Source organism: Lissotriton helveticus, chromosome 6 (assembly GCF_964261635.1).
Source record: "Lissotriton helveticus chromosome 6, aLisHel1.1, whole genome shotgun sequence".
NCBI classification, from domain to species: domain Eukaryota; kingdom Metazoa; phylum Chordata; class Amphibia; order Caudata; family Salamandridae; genus Lissotriton; species Lissotriton helveticus.
Window position 1 is genome coordinate 1948689419 of NC_136067.1, and position 13891 is coordinate 1948703309.

Consider the following 13891-nt stretch of genomic DNA (forward strand, 5'->3'; position numbering starts at 1 on the left):
TAATTGGATCTGAACCAGTTAGAGTTCCTGAGCGGTGTCCGTCCATAACTGGAGAGAGTAGATAAGTGCTTTACATGAGCCTCTGTCTTTAGAGAATTAGGGTGCAAAAGTCTGGAGGTCAATGGAATGCTTCCTTATTGAAGCAACAAATGTTGAGAGAATGATGCCTGCAACTTACACACAATCTGGTGGTCCAATTTAAGACCACAAGGCTGTGTGTATACTGGCTCTCTTGTGAAATATGGAAAATTGGAGTGAAAGCCACTAAAGGGCATTTTTATTCTGCTCCATCTGTTACTGATATTTATGTGTGTGTGTGTCTATATGTGTCCTGCCTTGGTTTAGCAGATTTATGAAACAGTGATTATGATAACTAGAGTAGGGTCTAGTTGGATTAGGGTTTAGTGTCTGGGGAGAAATCCCATAATTGAAAGAATTTTAAACTATTGATAATCAGAATAATGTCCTCTTTTCTGCGTTTTAATTTACTGCTCTAATGCTTGCCTCTTTTCTTTTACTGTTTATTATTATTATGATTGATTAAATAATGTCATACTTAATGCCAAATATTTCTATTGGATGCAGATAATAAGCACTAGTTATAAAGTTGCTGGTGTGTGCATCTAATTCTAATGTCACTGTGTGCTCATTTATTCTCCTGCAGTCTATGACAAGTACTAAAATGTTGTGTTCAAATGCACTCGCTTTCATCTAAGAAGGATCATCTCCCAGTAAGGAGAAAAATAAAGTGATTAATGGATTGCTTGAATTAATCTCTACCACTAGTATTTACAGTGGCCTGCTATTCAGACCATTTTTTTCCAACAATGTTACCTGAGAGAGGACCCAGTCAATGCAAATCAGCCTTGTCCTGCTAAAATAGGAGCAGTCCAGCTGAAGTCCCTGACCAGGTACCCTCTGAATATGACACAAGGAACCCCAGACCAGTTTTCACCTAATTTGGAGTAAACAAAGTAGTGACTAGATTGTTCCTAAAGGCTATTACAGTCAAGGGACTGAACAATGCCTTTCTATAATATGAGATTAATTATCATCAACTCAGTCGCAGAAGACAGATACATCACCAAGCCTAAATTTATTATAGGAGCATAAGTTTATGATAACAGTCTCTGTCAGTTCTAAGTTAAAATGTACCTTTGTAGTTGGGGTGTTAGCTGATGCCTTTATAGAAAACAAACCTATATCTATCAATTAGACAATGAATTTTGTGAATAATCTACAATAGATAACGTCTACTAAGGGAATATTTGACTCTGCTATCTTTTTGTGTAGATGAAAATGAAATAGAGTGTGAGAACCCCTTTTGAGGTCACCCAAACAGCAATTATCGAACTGTTCCCCTTGTGTGGCACTTAAAATATAACATTAGGGAAAGAGAAACATTTCCTGGAAGAAGCACATCGATTGGAACTTAAATTCATCCTCTTGAGTTTGCTGTTACCAGTTTTCAATTTCACAGATGTTATATTGTTTCTTTTTTTTGGTAAGCTTTGGGAGTCTCCTTTTACATTCTTTACTTGTTCTAGGAGTGGTGGATGAAAAATATCAGTTATAGAGCAGAAAGTGGGTTCAGAATAACCATTTCATTCGTCTCATTGAGGGATATTTTGAGTCTCGACCTCCAGGTACTCCATCAAAAAAGAGCTTCTTTATCAATTACTTTTCTTAAAAGTTTATAACTGGAAACTCTTCTTTCATGTACTATCCGAACTACACTGGCAATTTTTGAGGACTTTGAGAGCCTATTCAATCCTTGCACAGGTAACTTTGAGACTTTCTTGAATTACTCTGGTACCATTTACTATGTCCCAACCCCATTTTGTACTACCATTTTGGCTGATGTCTTGTGTATTTTTAATGTATAGGTGTAGATGAATTGAGCCCAATGGTCCCTACATCAATGTTTGATTAGGCCCATTGCGTATCCGCTCATTGTATACATTGGAATCCCATATCATGGCCTTCTCTTCTCTCTACTATATTTTCTGTGCTCTCTTTAGTCCTCTATTTTTCTCTGGCTCATATATTCCTAGAGTCCTGATGAAGATCCTTATATCTTTCTAAAGAATTGAAACATCGCCGACCAGGTCCATGAACCCAATATGATTGTTTATAAGAATAAAATGGGCTGTGTTGTTTTTTACATGATACACACTCTTGATCACGTATTGTCACACATGTTTATCACTTGTATGAGAACATCAAGGACATTTCGCACCACACACCTACTATGCCTTCACATGGTTTTTAATGTTTTTTTTTTATATACAGTTGAATAAATTGATCATTTGATGTATTTGTACACTGATTGTGATATCTACTATTTTGCACAACTGTTCTTTATGCATAAGCTTCCTCAAGGTTCCAGACAACACTGGGGTTCACTTCTTACCAATAACCTTTTTAAGGAATGAGGCAAATATTCCAAGACAAATGAAACTGGGATAACGGCACAATTTAAATTGATTTTCACAGGCTAAAAAGTATGTAAATATATAAAACAAATCCATGGAATTAATAAGAACATTTTCAGGACCTGCACTAGTTCTTGAGCTTATAGCTACATTCTGACCCATGTACAGAATTATGAGACATAATTATGAGATCCATCAGTTTTCCCCTGTTACGAGTCTAGGAAGTGAAACCTTTTGAAATGTATCAGTTCTGTAAAAAAGACAAAACATGCAGAATTCGGTGTGTTAAACACATTTTCTGTATGTTATGCATAATTTTCAATTCGAGACTTGGAGTAGAAGGTATTTTCCACATTTTGTAAATACTTTCCCTGAGTAATGATATTTACCAATAGCGGTAATACACTATACTACTTTATCCAACTTGTAATGAGGGCCTTAGATGCGAATTTCTCATGAATTTTAATCAGTGCGATTTTCTTACTTATGAATTCCATGAAACATCAGGCCTTCCTTCAGTAAACTACTCAAATTCACCCGGTGACTCAACCGTGCTCAGGCTGACATGTGACTCGGTGTCCTCGTGTGAGGCAGAGCGGTCAGAGTTTGCTCTCTTGACTTACTTTAAAAAAAATCCTGATCTTAATATTGCTATTTGCACATGCGCTTATCTAAAGTATCACAGTTTGCTTAGTACCCTCACGTGGGGATCCTCAACCCGGTAAGAGCTGTGTGTAATGCTCTAGGGGTAGGAGGGTCCCGGGCACCACTTCTGCTTTTTTTTAGCACTTTAGACGCACGGGGCAGCGGACTAGTTGTGCTCCAGACTTAGGAGGAAGTAGCTTAAATTCACCCTATGACCTGACCGTGCAGCGGACCCGCGCAGCAGGAGTGCGCGCCTAAGTTAAGCCCGTCTGCGCCCGTCCGTGCACGAACGGGGCCAGCGGCCAGAACCCCTGCACCGTTTCACCCAGTACGCTACTGCTACCCAAGCGCTCAACTACACCAGATAAATAGCGCACCTAGGGCTAACTGTTTCCACCATATGGGGGGTGAAACAACCATATTAAAATGTACATTCTCCCTCCAAAATGTTCCCTCCTTTCCTTCCATGGTCTCATATAAAATCTTTCTCTTAAATTGCAGGTCCCACAGAAATCTCAATGCTGCTACAAGATCTGGACCCTGAGGCCTTATTTTTCATAGAAACCTGGCTCAACTCGAGTTCTGAGCCTGACATCGTGTAAACTCTTCCCCCGGGGTATTTATTACAAAGGGTGGATAGAACAACAGGCAAAGACGGGGGGATCACGATTCTCTACAAAGACCATCTCACCTGTCGCCTACTTGGGAATCCACTACTTGACTGCGAGAATGTGCACTTATCTATAGAATTCACCCCTCTTCTCTCGCTCTCAGGCATCCTGATCTACCGCCCCCCCGGGCATTCTGCGAAACTTTACTAGTAGCAGCCATCAACTTAGAGAGTACGGCTGCTAATTTCACCCTCCTCAGTGATTTTAACTTACACTTTGACGATCCTGGAGCTAGCTCAGCACTTGAATTAGCAAACGACCTCGCAACTCTCCAGCTGTCTGAAAAAATATTACAATTCTGTTTTTTCCAATTTAGAGAACCTCCTGGGAAATGACCCTATCCCCATTACCTGGTCCGACCACTTTCTTGTCCCCCTCTCATGGCGCCATAGGTCTCCATTCCCCTGCCCAACCCTCTCTGACCCTTAACTGGACATGGTCCAAACTCCCTCAGAACAAGTGGATCCAAGAGCTGGAAAAGACCAGACCCCAGCCTGATCCCAGCCCAGCCATAGCGTACAATGACTTCTGCAATTGGATAGAAGACTCGCTGAACCAGGTCCCTATAGATCCTCCTGGTACTCCTTGGAACTATGCTCCGTAAATAGTGCTGTAAAGTACAAGAAAGACGCTGGAGGAAAGACTTCTCACCTAGCAGCAAGCTTGAATACAGAAGAGCCATCAGCAAATACAGAGCAGAAATGAAAAAAGCCCAGGCCTCCTTCTATGAGGAAGAAATCCTGCAAGCGGCCGACTTCCCCAGATATACTTTCCTCATCATACAAAAACTCCTCAAAAGCCCAGTTCCACAAGCTGCCCCGATACTTCAGGCTCACACTGCGTAAACCAGGCTGAGACTCAAAAATTCAAAACATTCTTAAGTTGCTGCCCCAAATCGACCCTGCAAGCACGCACGCTGGTCGAGATCCTCCCCCCACCGGCCGCCGGTTGGAGTTCTTCCCTCCTCTCCCCCAGGAAACGCTCCTGACATTGATCTCCCCAGTAAAAAGTGGCTCGCCCAGGGACCCCGCACCTATGAACATCTTAAAAAAGGTAGCATCCATAATTACCTCTCTTAACGCAGGAGCAGTCCCTCCTCACGGCAAAGGGGCAATGGTTAAAACACTCCTAAAGAAACCCCACCTGGATCCTGCAGATTATGGCAATTATCGTCCCATCTCCCTTCTCCCAGGGATTGCCAAAATCACCGAAAAATATGTTAACCACATCCTCTCAAATTTTCTGGAATCCTTTAATCTGCTCCACCCCTCCCAGAATGGCTTCCACCCATGGCAAAGTACGGAAACTGCCCTGCTAGCGGTGGTGGAAGAAAGCAGGAAGATTCAGGATACAGGAGGTTCTGCAACCATTATACTTCTGGACCTGAGTGTGGCATTTGATATGGTGAACCATCTTGTCCTGATCCATCGTCTCAGCAATATTCAAGTAGCCGCTACCGCACTGAGTTGGCTGCGCTCCTTCCGGGAAGGACGCTCCTTCCAGGTTTTTGAAGAAGGCGTGAGCTCCAAATCCCGGCCTTTACTGTGTGGTGTGCCGCAGGGTTCATCATTGAGCCCCACGCCTTTAATGTTTATATGGCCCCTTTGGCTACAATTGTGGCCCCTTTCGGGATACATATGGTCACCTACACTGATGACAACCAACTGGTCGTAGCACTGAACCAAACTACACAATACCCTGTGGCTCTGAATGCGTGCTTAACTGAAGTCGTAAAGTGGATGGGGGCGTCCACTTGAAACTCAATGGGGAAAAGACAGAGATTATGATCCTGGGTAACCCGCTTAATACGGCACTCACAACCATATGGAGAGCCTGCATGGGCCCAGTTCTGGCACCAAAGACGGAAATAAAGAGTCTTGGCATCTGGCTAGACCAGAATTTGACATTTAAGGGGCAAGCGAGGAAGACGATCGCAACCTGCTTTGGCCTGCTCAGAATGGCCAGAAAGGTGCTTCCACTACTCCCACCCCAAGCCAAGAAAATCATGGTCCAGTCCTTCGTACTCTCGAGGCTGGACTACGGAAATGCGCTTTATCTGTGGGCCCCGATCTCAGTAATGAACAAACTGCAAACGGTCCAAAACCGTGCTGCAAGACTACTGTCGGGAACACCTGGGTTGCTCTCTGCAAAACCGGCTCTCCGCTCCTTGCATTGGCTGCCAGTGAAAGAAAGAATCAGTTTTCAGTTTTGAAACCCTCAGCATCGTCCACAGGTCCTTGCAGCAGATGGGCCCACCCTTAATCACAGCCATGATTCGCACCTACAAAGTGAGGTGGAAGCTTCGCTCTGACGAACTTCACTTAATTGACACCCCTAGAATCAAGATGTCCAGAAGCGGTGGCAGACGTTTTTCACTTAATGCCGGAAAACTTTGGAACACACTGCCACTCCACCTCCGTAAAGATCCCAGCCATCTTGCTTTCTGTAAACAACTGAAAACCCTTCTGTTCCCCTAAATCTCTCCGCCCCGATTACTGGTAATGCCTAGCGCTGGGAGGCCCCCGGGTAGCCACGCGCTTTACAAATGTCCTTTCATTTCATATGATAAGATACGTGAATCGGGGCTTGATATTCAGATGTAACTCACATCTACAGGATGTTCAGGGGCAGGAGTGCAGTTTGTCCTTGGTGCGGGCAGATGTGCCTCCTTCTTGCATCTGGCCTGGATATGTTCCAGGGTGCACGCCTATTGTACAGAGGTGCTCCAACCTCTGACCGCAGTAACCGGTATTACCATAGACGGGGGCTGTTACAATGCCTCCTGTGGGTCATAAAACAGCCTAGAGAGAGGAAAATGCATTGGAAATCTTTGCAATTGGCCCTGCTACTGGCTAAAAGGCCAGTGGCAATAGGGTGGTTGGGCAACAGGACCCCCTTGGTTACACTGTGGTATAAGGACATGACAGAGTGGATGTTTGCAGAGGCGATACACACTAAAGACAGCAGGCGGGAAGACAAGCTGCAAGACAATCTTGAAGCATGAACAACGCTACTGATGGTGTCTCAAGATACAAATGGGGAGGGGTCCCCGCAAAGTCCACACACACAATCACTTGGATTCCCTGGTAGCACACTTGAGATACACTGCAAGGAGGAAGTAGATGATGGGTTGAGTGACCAGGTGAACTGGGTGGGGATTGAAGAGTCGTCTGGTGGAGCAAAGTGGCTCTGGCAAGGGGAACCCTGCTTTATCCATTTATACAGGGAAATAGTGAAGAATGTGGTACACCTTTGGGAGGAGAACCATAACCTGGCACTGGTGATTTATTTAATGCGAACCTATTTATTGAATGCAATTTTATATAGTGCGACCATTACCCAAAGGTGTCAGAGAGGTTTACAAGCTTTACAATAGAGCGAAGCAAGATACATAAGGTGTTTGTGATGATGTTTACATATTAACAAGTTACATACACAACCACGATTATACAAATGGAGGGTGGCATAATTAGGGTGAAACAAGTATAGAATACATATTTACAAAATTGAGCTCATGTGAATGCCGTGCAGCCATGAGGGTCATGACCTATGTTGAATTATTCCTGGAAGTGTCTTTGGAAGAGAAGTGTTTTAAGATCGGTTTTGAAAGACCAGAAAGAGGCAGTGGTCCGAAGGGTTGGTTTGCTAAATACTGAGATGCTATGGTTCTTATTGATCTACTGCTTAATGTTGGTATTATATTGCGTGTCTCTATGAAAAATATTTTTTGCTGTTTTTAAATCGTCAGCAGAAAGTAATCTGGGAAACAAGCACCAAATGCTAGCAAGGTTTAATTAGGCACAAAAGTCCAATCAAGCCTATGGCTGTAGTCACCCCACACACTAAGAAACAGAGCATGAGAAGGAAAGAATCAACCCCAATCATAACCTAAGAAACCTGCTGGGAAGGTCAACATTTAGGAAAAACCTCAAAACAGAAACATCATCCCACAGGAAAATATTTAACACAAATGATTCCCTTCGTTTTCTCTTCTCTCTGGACCCGTTAGAACAACTTATGGCGATTATTTTTGCAATCACTTAGAAGAAGCTACTATGGCGTGAGGAGTCCTGTTAAAATTTTAAGTGCAATTAAAATAAGAATATGCTGTATGGAGCAAATATGTGGGACTTACTGCCAATCATACGTTCCTCAGCAGAACTGTGATTGAAAATGCATTTCTCAGCAACCTTTTTAGCATTCGCTGCAGCTTCTTTGCTCCACACCTGCAGTGAAAGATAATACACATTGTATTTTATGCAGTTGGGGTATTGTAACTAAATGCACCACAGTTTACAGACCATTAGTAAACAAATACTTGGATCTCAAATATAGATTACAATGGTACTAATGGATTTTGAAAGTTGGTTATATGTAACAACTTCTGTACAGATCACAAGAAGCTGAAGAAAGAAAGGGCAAGTCCAGATATGGCAGGAATCTTTATTTTGGTACAATTGTTAATCAACAGCAGTGCATATTTTTAGCTCTGACTAAAGACAGCTTAGCTATCCGGCTGACCTCATGTCACCACACAAAGCAGCACAGAATAAGGGTGATGAGATTTCAAAGCCGAGGTCCATCCGGGACAGACAGACACGGAAAAGGGAATATACTTTGGTTGCCAAATTAAAATTGTCATGAAAGAAGAAATAAAATTGGGGAGTATGCTACAATTGTGCAGCCTATGCTCTAATCATAACTTATCACATGAATGTGTTTTCAAAAGCTTTACTTCTATGGTAAATTATTCATGTTCTATTCAAAAGCAGAGACGTTTTAAGGCATGGTCAAAGTGGGCTCTGGCTGAGTCCCCCAGCTTTTCGGGGGGGCCCCTGATAGACCCAGCTCTGTTCTGTAGAGAGTCTTGCCCTGATGACCTTGAATAATTCTTAAACAGACTGTTTTAAATACATTTTCTTTTATTTCTTTGTTAATGTGGGTGATGTATTGGAGTCTATTACAGACATTTTGTATGGAAATGTTGTGTTCATGTTTCAGGCAGCATCCATAAAAACATCTTTTTGATCAAAATAGGGCTTCACATATTGGAAATGGGAGGGTGTCACAAAGATTATTTGCAGTAATATTAGTGAGCTGCTGCTGTGTTATAATATTGAAAACACATGTCACTATTCCTGAATATTAGGTGTAGACACATTTAAAATTTGGGCGAGTGAGCCTGTGCACTGTCAGTGACCTGGCCAAAAAGGGTATGAAAGAGCTGAAACTGGATCATAAATTGAAAGTTGGTCCAAACAGGGGCCCCCCAAAATACGTTTGGCCCAGAGCCCCCAAAAATCCTTAAAATGTCCCTCTTCAAAAGACATCAAACATACAAAAGGGAAAGGGAGGAATGGTGGAAAACTATCTAACCACTGGCAATTGCTAGGGTAATATTCCAATCAATCGTTCTTTTTCCCACCAAAACATACAATCACAGATAAATATATTGATCGACTTCCGACATACCTTAAGTGAACAGAAAAGCATGGGATTGGGCAGGTGGATTGAGAATTAGACTAGTTAGTCTGGTGCAGTGTGACTGAGAGATACAATGTTTCCAGGCAGCCTGCTGATTTAGCCACCAAGGGAAACTTTATTCTGGGAATGCTCCCTGCCTCGAAGGGCTGGGATAAACCTAGTAGAACACAAGGTCCATCATGAGCTGCTGGAAGATGGTTACCTGATGTGACCTGATAAGAGGATGCTCCTATAGATTGATTTAGATCCTATGCTAGAATGGGACTGTAGGAGGGCAAGACCTCTGGGTCATCAGGCAGAAATGCCAATGCTATGAGTGTGTGTGGTACCCTGGACAGTCCCCTACCTTTTTTTGCATTCATAGATGCATCATTAGACCCTTTTTCCAGGCAGAGCCATAGTGGTAATAGTTACAGAGAAGAAGTCACAGCAGCCTATTAAATGTGTCTTATTCTAAAACGTTATAAGGGAAGACAGGGCATTCTCACAAAAGATTCATCAACGCAGCAGTTGACTACAAAATACTGATTCTTATGCTTCTACAGCCAGGAGAATCCCATTGTGATTCTCTGATTAGGGCATGAGTCACCTAGGGAAGTTGTGAGATCAAAAGTAGGATAGTGAAGCATATATTGGCCATCACTATGTTGATGCACGAATGGAAGGCTGCTACAGGCCAGTATGGCTGCTTCCTTCCGAGAGAGCATATACACATTGGATAATAGAAGAATAATATTTATTGTATGGTTAATAAAAACCTTAACAAGCAGATATATAGAATAAAAGCATTCAGCATGCAGAGTTAAAATGTCACTGTATCAAGCCCAAGAAAGTACAATTGACTGAACTGGTTCAGCAGGGTAGGAGGGAGGAAATAATGAATCAAACCTAAAGATGGACTCAGATTATTGCACAAACCCTGAAGGAAACTCTGGCATCAATGCTCTAAGGATCCCTGACCCTGCGAGAGACCATCTCGCCAACGCTCTTCCCCGCAGTCCCCCGCGGACCCTGGTGCCTGCAGGTCTCAGTCTCCCTCCCGCCGCCGCAACCGACATCCAGAAGCGGCAGCCGAGTGGAGGGGGACACGAGACTACATTTCCCGCCCTGCTTTGCGGCGGTAGAACGACGCTAACATCGCGCCAGGCGGCGCTTAAAGACCGCGTCACCCCGGTGGAGCGGGTGACACTGCACAAACCCTGAAGGAAACTCTGGCATCAATGCTTTAAGGATCCCTGACCCTGCGAGAGTCCATCTCGCCAACGCTGTTCCCCGCAGTCCCCCGCGGACCCTGGTGCCTGCAGGTCTCAGTCTTCCTCCCGCCGCCGCAACCGACATCCAGAAGCGGCAGCCGAGTGGAGGGGGACACGAGACTACATTTCCCGCCCTGCCTTGCGGCGGTAGAACGACGCTGACATCACGCCAGGCGGCGCTTAAAGACCGCGTCACCCCCGCGTCGCGGGAGTGCCCGGGCAAAGGGCGGGCCCTCTGTGGCCCTCAGGGGACAGAAGGAGACGGGACGGGCCACCCCCTAACATCGCCAGCATCTTGTGATAAAGACTAAGGTGAATCCGTTTTATTTGATTTCTTATATGAAGATATAATTGCAGCACAAGTGACTATTTGTAAACATTTATTTTTCTCTGACATTCCGGATATCCCTTACACAATGACAAAAGTAAGAAAGACTCCTGTGGCCACAAGATCATCCACCAGGAATAATAATAATAATAATAATAATAATATGAAATTTATAATGCGCTCAGCTTACCCAGGGGCGTCCCGGCGCAACAGACCAGAAGGGGAAACTCAGCTAATCACTACTGTGGAAACAAGTGGGTCTTAAGGAGTTTCCTAAATGGTAGGATCTTGGGCTCTGAGCGAATCCTGAGGGGCAGAGAGTTCCAAAGAGACGCCACCTGTACCGAGAAACGCCTGCCCCCAGAACGAGCTTTTCTTACTCTCGCTGACTGCAAAAGGTGTTTTTGGTCCGAGCGCAGCAGACGTGGAGGTTTATAGGGACGGGCCATATTAGCAAGGATAGGGGGGCCTTTGCCATGTAAAATCTTATGGGCTGTACATAGCGCCTTAAATTTCACCCGCTCCTTCACGGGGAGCCAGTGAAGCGCTCTGAGGGCAGGAGCAGCAGACTGCCGTCTGGGAACATCCATAAGGATTCTCGCAGCTGCGTTTTGCACCTGTTGGAGGGATTTGAAGGTCGCTTCGGGGGCACCAAGAAACAGCGCATTCCCATAATCGAGCCTCGATAGAATTAGGCCACGTATCAACAGCTTCCTTGCTGGATCAGGAAGCAAAGGTAGCACCTTTCGGGCTGATTTCAGTAAGCCAAAGCAAACTCCTGCGGTCTTCCTGGCATGAGTCCTAAAGGACAGATCTTCTTCCAACCATACTCCCAAGGACTTGATCTCCTTCTTGGGGGATGGTGGGTCGCCAAGAGACCGAGGCCAACAGGTTGCAATGATGGAGGGACTGGGATTGCCCAGGAGCATCAGCTCGGTTTTACCTCCATTGAGCTTTAAGGCAGAGATAGACATCCAACGATAAACATTGGCGAGGCAATCGTGTAAAACGTCGGGTTGTTCCGCCAGCTGAGTGAGGCCAACCACCAGCTGAGTATCATCAGCGTAACTGATGATCTTCACCCCCGAGGGGGCGACCACTCTTTCAAGTGGAGTCATGTATATATTAAATAGAGTAGGGCTCAGCGATGAGCCCTGCGGGACTCCACATTGCAGAGGGATTAGGGCAGATTGCTCTGACCCTTCCCAGACTTGGTAGAAACGGTCAGAGAGAAAGGATCCCAACCATTTCAGGGCCGTCCCTGAGACACCTACCTCTGACAGACGTTGGAGGAGCACTTGATGACTCACAGTGTCAAAGGCAGCACTCAAGTCCAGGAGGATCACTGCCACTGACCCTCCTGTATCCAGAGTGCTCCTTGCCTCCTCCACTACTGCCAGCAAGGCAGTGTCTGTTCCATGGCCGGGACGGAAGCCGGTCTGGGAGTCTCCTAGCAGGTGGTTAGACTCAAGATGGTGGGAGAGCTGACGGTTAACCAGCTTCTCTGCAATTTTCGAAAATCCAGGCAGAAGTGAAATTGGCCTAAAGTTGGACAAGTTTGATGAGTCCATTCCTGGCTTTTTTAATAAGGCCTTCACCACAGCCTTTTTCCATCTCTGGGGCACTATACCCTGCGTGAGTGAAAGGTTCAAGAGGTCAGTCAGAGGAGTTGACAAGGTGTTAGCCACGAGTTTGAGATGTTTTATGGGGACTGGGTCACTCGGGGAGCCACTCTTCATCTCTAACAGGACTTTTATGACCTCCTCTTCCGAGAAAGGGCCAAAGGATGCTAGCTCAATCAGTCGACTTGTAGGGCTAGTAACCGGTTCATCGATTTGAGGGATAGTAGGTAAGGAGGATAATATTTTCTCTATTTTAGAGTGGAAGAAGCTGGCCAGTTCCTCACATTTTTCTTTGGGATTATCATGCAACACTGGAGGGACCGGGGCTTTCAGAAGTTCCTTGAAGATTTTAAAAGATTCTCCTGAAGAATTGCTAGCTCTCTCGATCCGATCGCTATAGAAAATCTTTTTAGCGTCCTTCAGTGCGCTTTTATATTTCCTTAGCTCCCTTTTATAATTGGCCCGGCTTTCTTCCGTCCGCTCTCTCCTCCAGGCACGTTCAAGCCTTTTACAAGAGTTTCTGATACACCCAAGTTCGGGGGTATACCAGGGGGCAGAGCCAGTTCTTCTCTCCCTGACAAGCCTCCTTTTATTTGGGATCAGTGAGTCCAGAGAGTTGGTGAGCCATTCGCCCAAGAGCTGGTCAGCAGTGTTAGGGTCATCTGTGAGGTGAGGACAGGTTCTAGATAGCTGTTCCGCCCAACTGTCCACCGGGAGCTTCGACCAGAGTCGTTCCACAGTATGTTGTCTAGGAGCGGGGTCTCTGTGGTTCCCCCGCAGCCAGCTAAACGGAACAAGGTGGTGATCAGTCCAGGGGAGAGCCAACATCTGGAGAGCCTGCAGGTTCACTGAGTTAGCAAAAACTGCATCAAGCTGATGACCTCTGTTATGGGTAGCTCCCATATTAACAAGATGTAGGTCCAATGCACCAAGCGAGCTTAAAAGCTCCCTTGCCACTACGTCATTGGGGTCGTCAAAATGAAAATTGAAGTCCCCAAGGGTGAAAAAATTGGACGAGGCAGCAGCCAGTGGGATTACAGCCTCCATGAAGGAGTCCACGAAATTCCCTAGAGTAGCAGGAGGCCGATACACAAGGAGGCCAGAGACAGAGACAGTGGAGGAGATGCAAAGGGTGAACTGACAACTTTCAGCGTTGTTGATGCCACAGTCTACTGCTTTGCATACAAATATGTCTCTGTAAACAATAGCCACTCCACCCCCTCTCCCATCCGGCCTATCAAGATGGAACATGAGGTATCCCGAGGGGAGAGCGTTGACAATGTCAGGGTCGGAACCTGCAGTCAGCCACGTTTCCGTCAGGAATAAAACATCCAGACTATGGAATAAGACCCTGCCAACCACACCTTTACCAACAATGACAGCTATGGACTTAATGTTACAAAAGACCATTGGTGTAGTTGCTGACGCTATTCAAAATACGGAGAGGCGTCTC

General features: G+C 45.1%; 1 protein-coding gene across 1 annotated transcript in view; it reads right to left on the bottom strand.

Annotated features, from left to right (window-relative positions):
- Positions 1-13891, bottom strand: part of LOC144762943 (cysteine-rich secretory protein 3-like) — a 116091-nt gene that overhangs the window by 61613 nt on the left and 40587 nt on the right. Inside the window, exon 4 of the mRNA XM_078648243.1 lies at positions 7887-7977. Coding sequence (XP_078504369.1) covers positions 7887-7977 — 91 coding nt within the window. The remainder of the gene's footprint in view (positions 1-7886; positions 7978-13891) is intronic.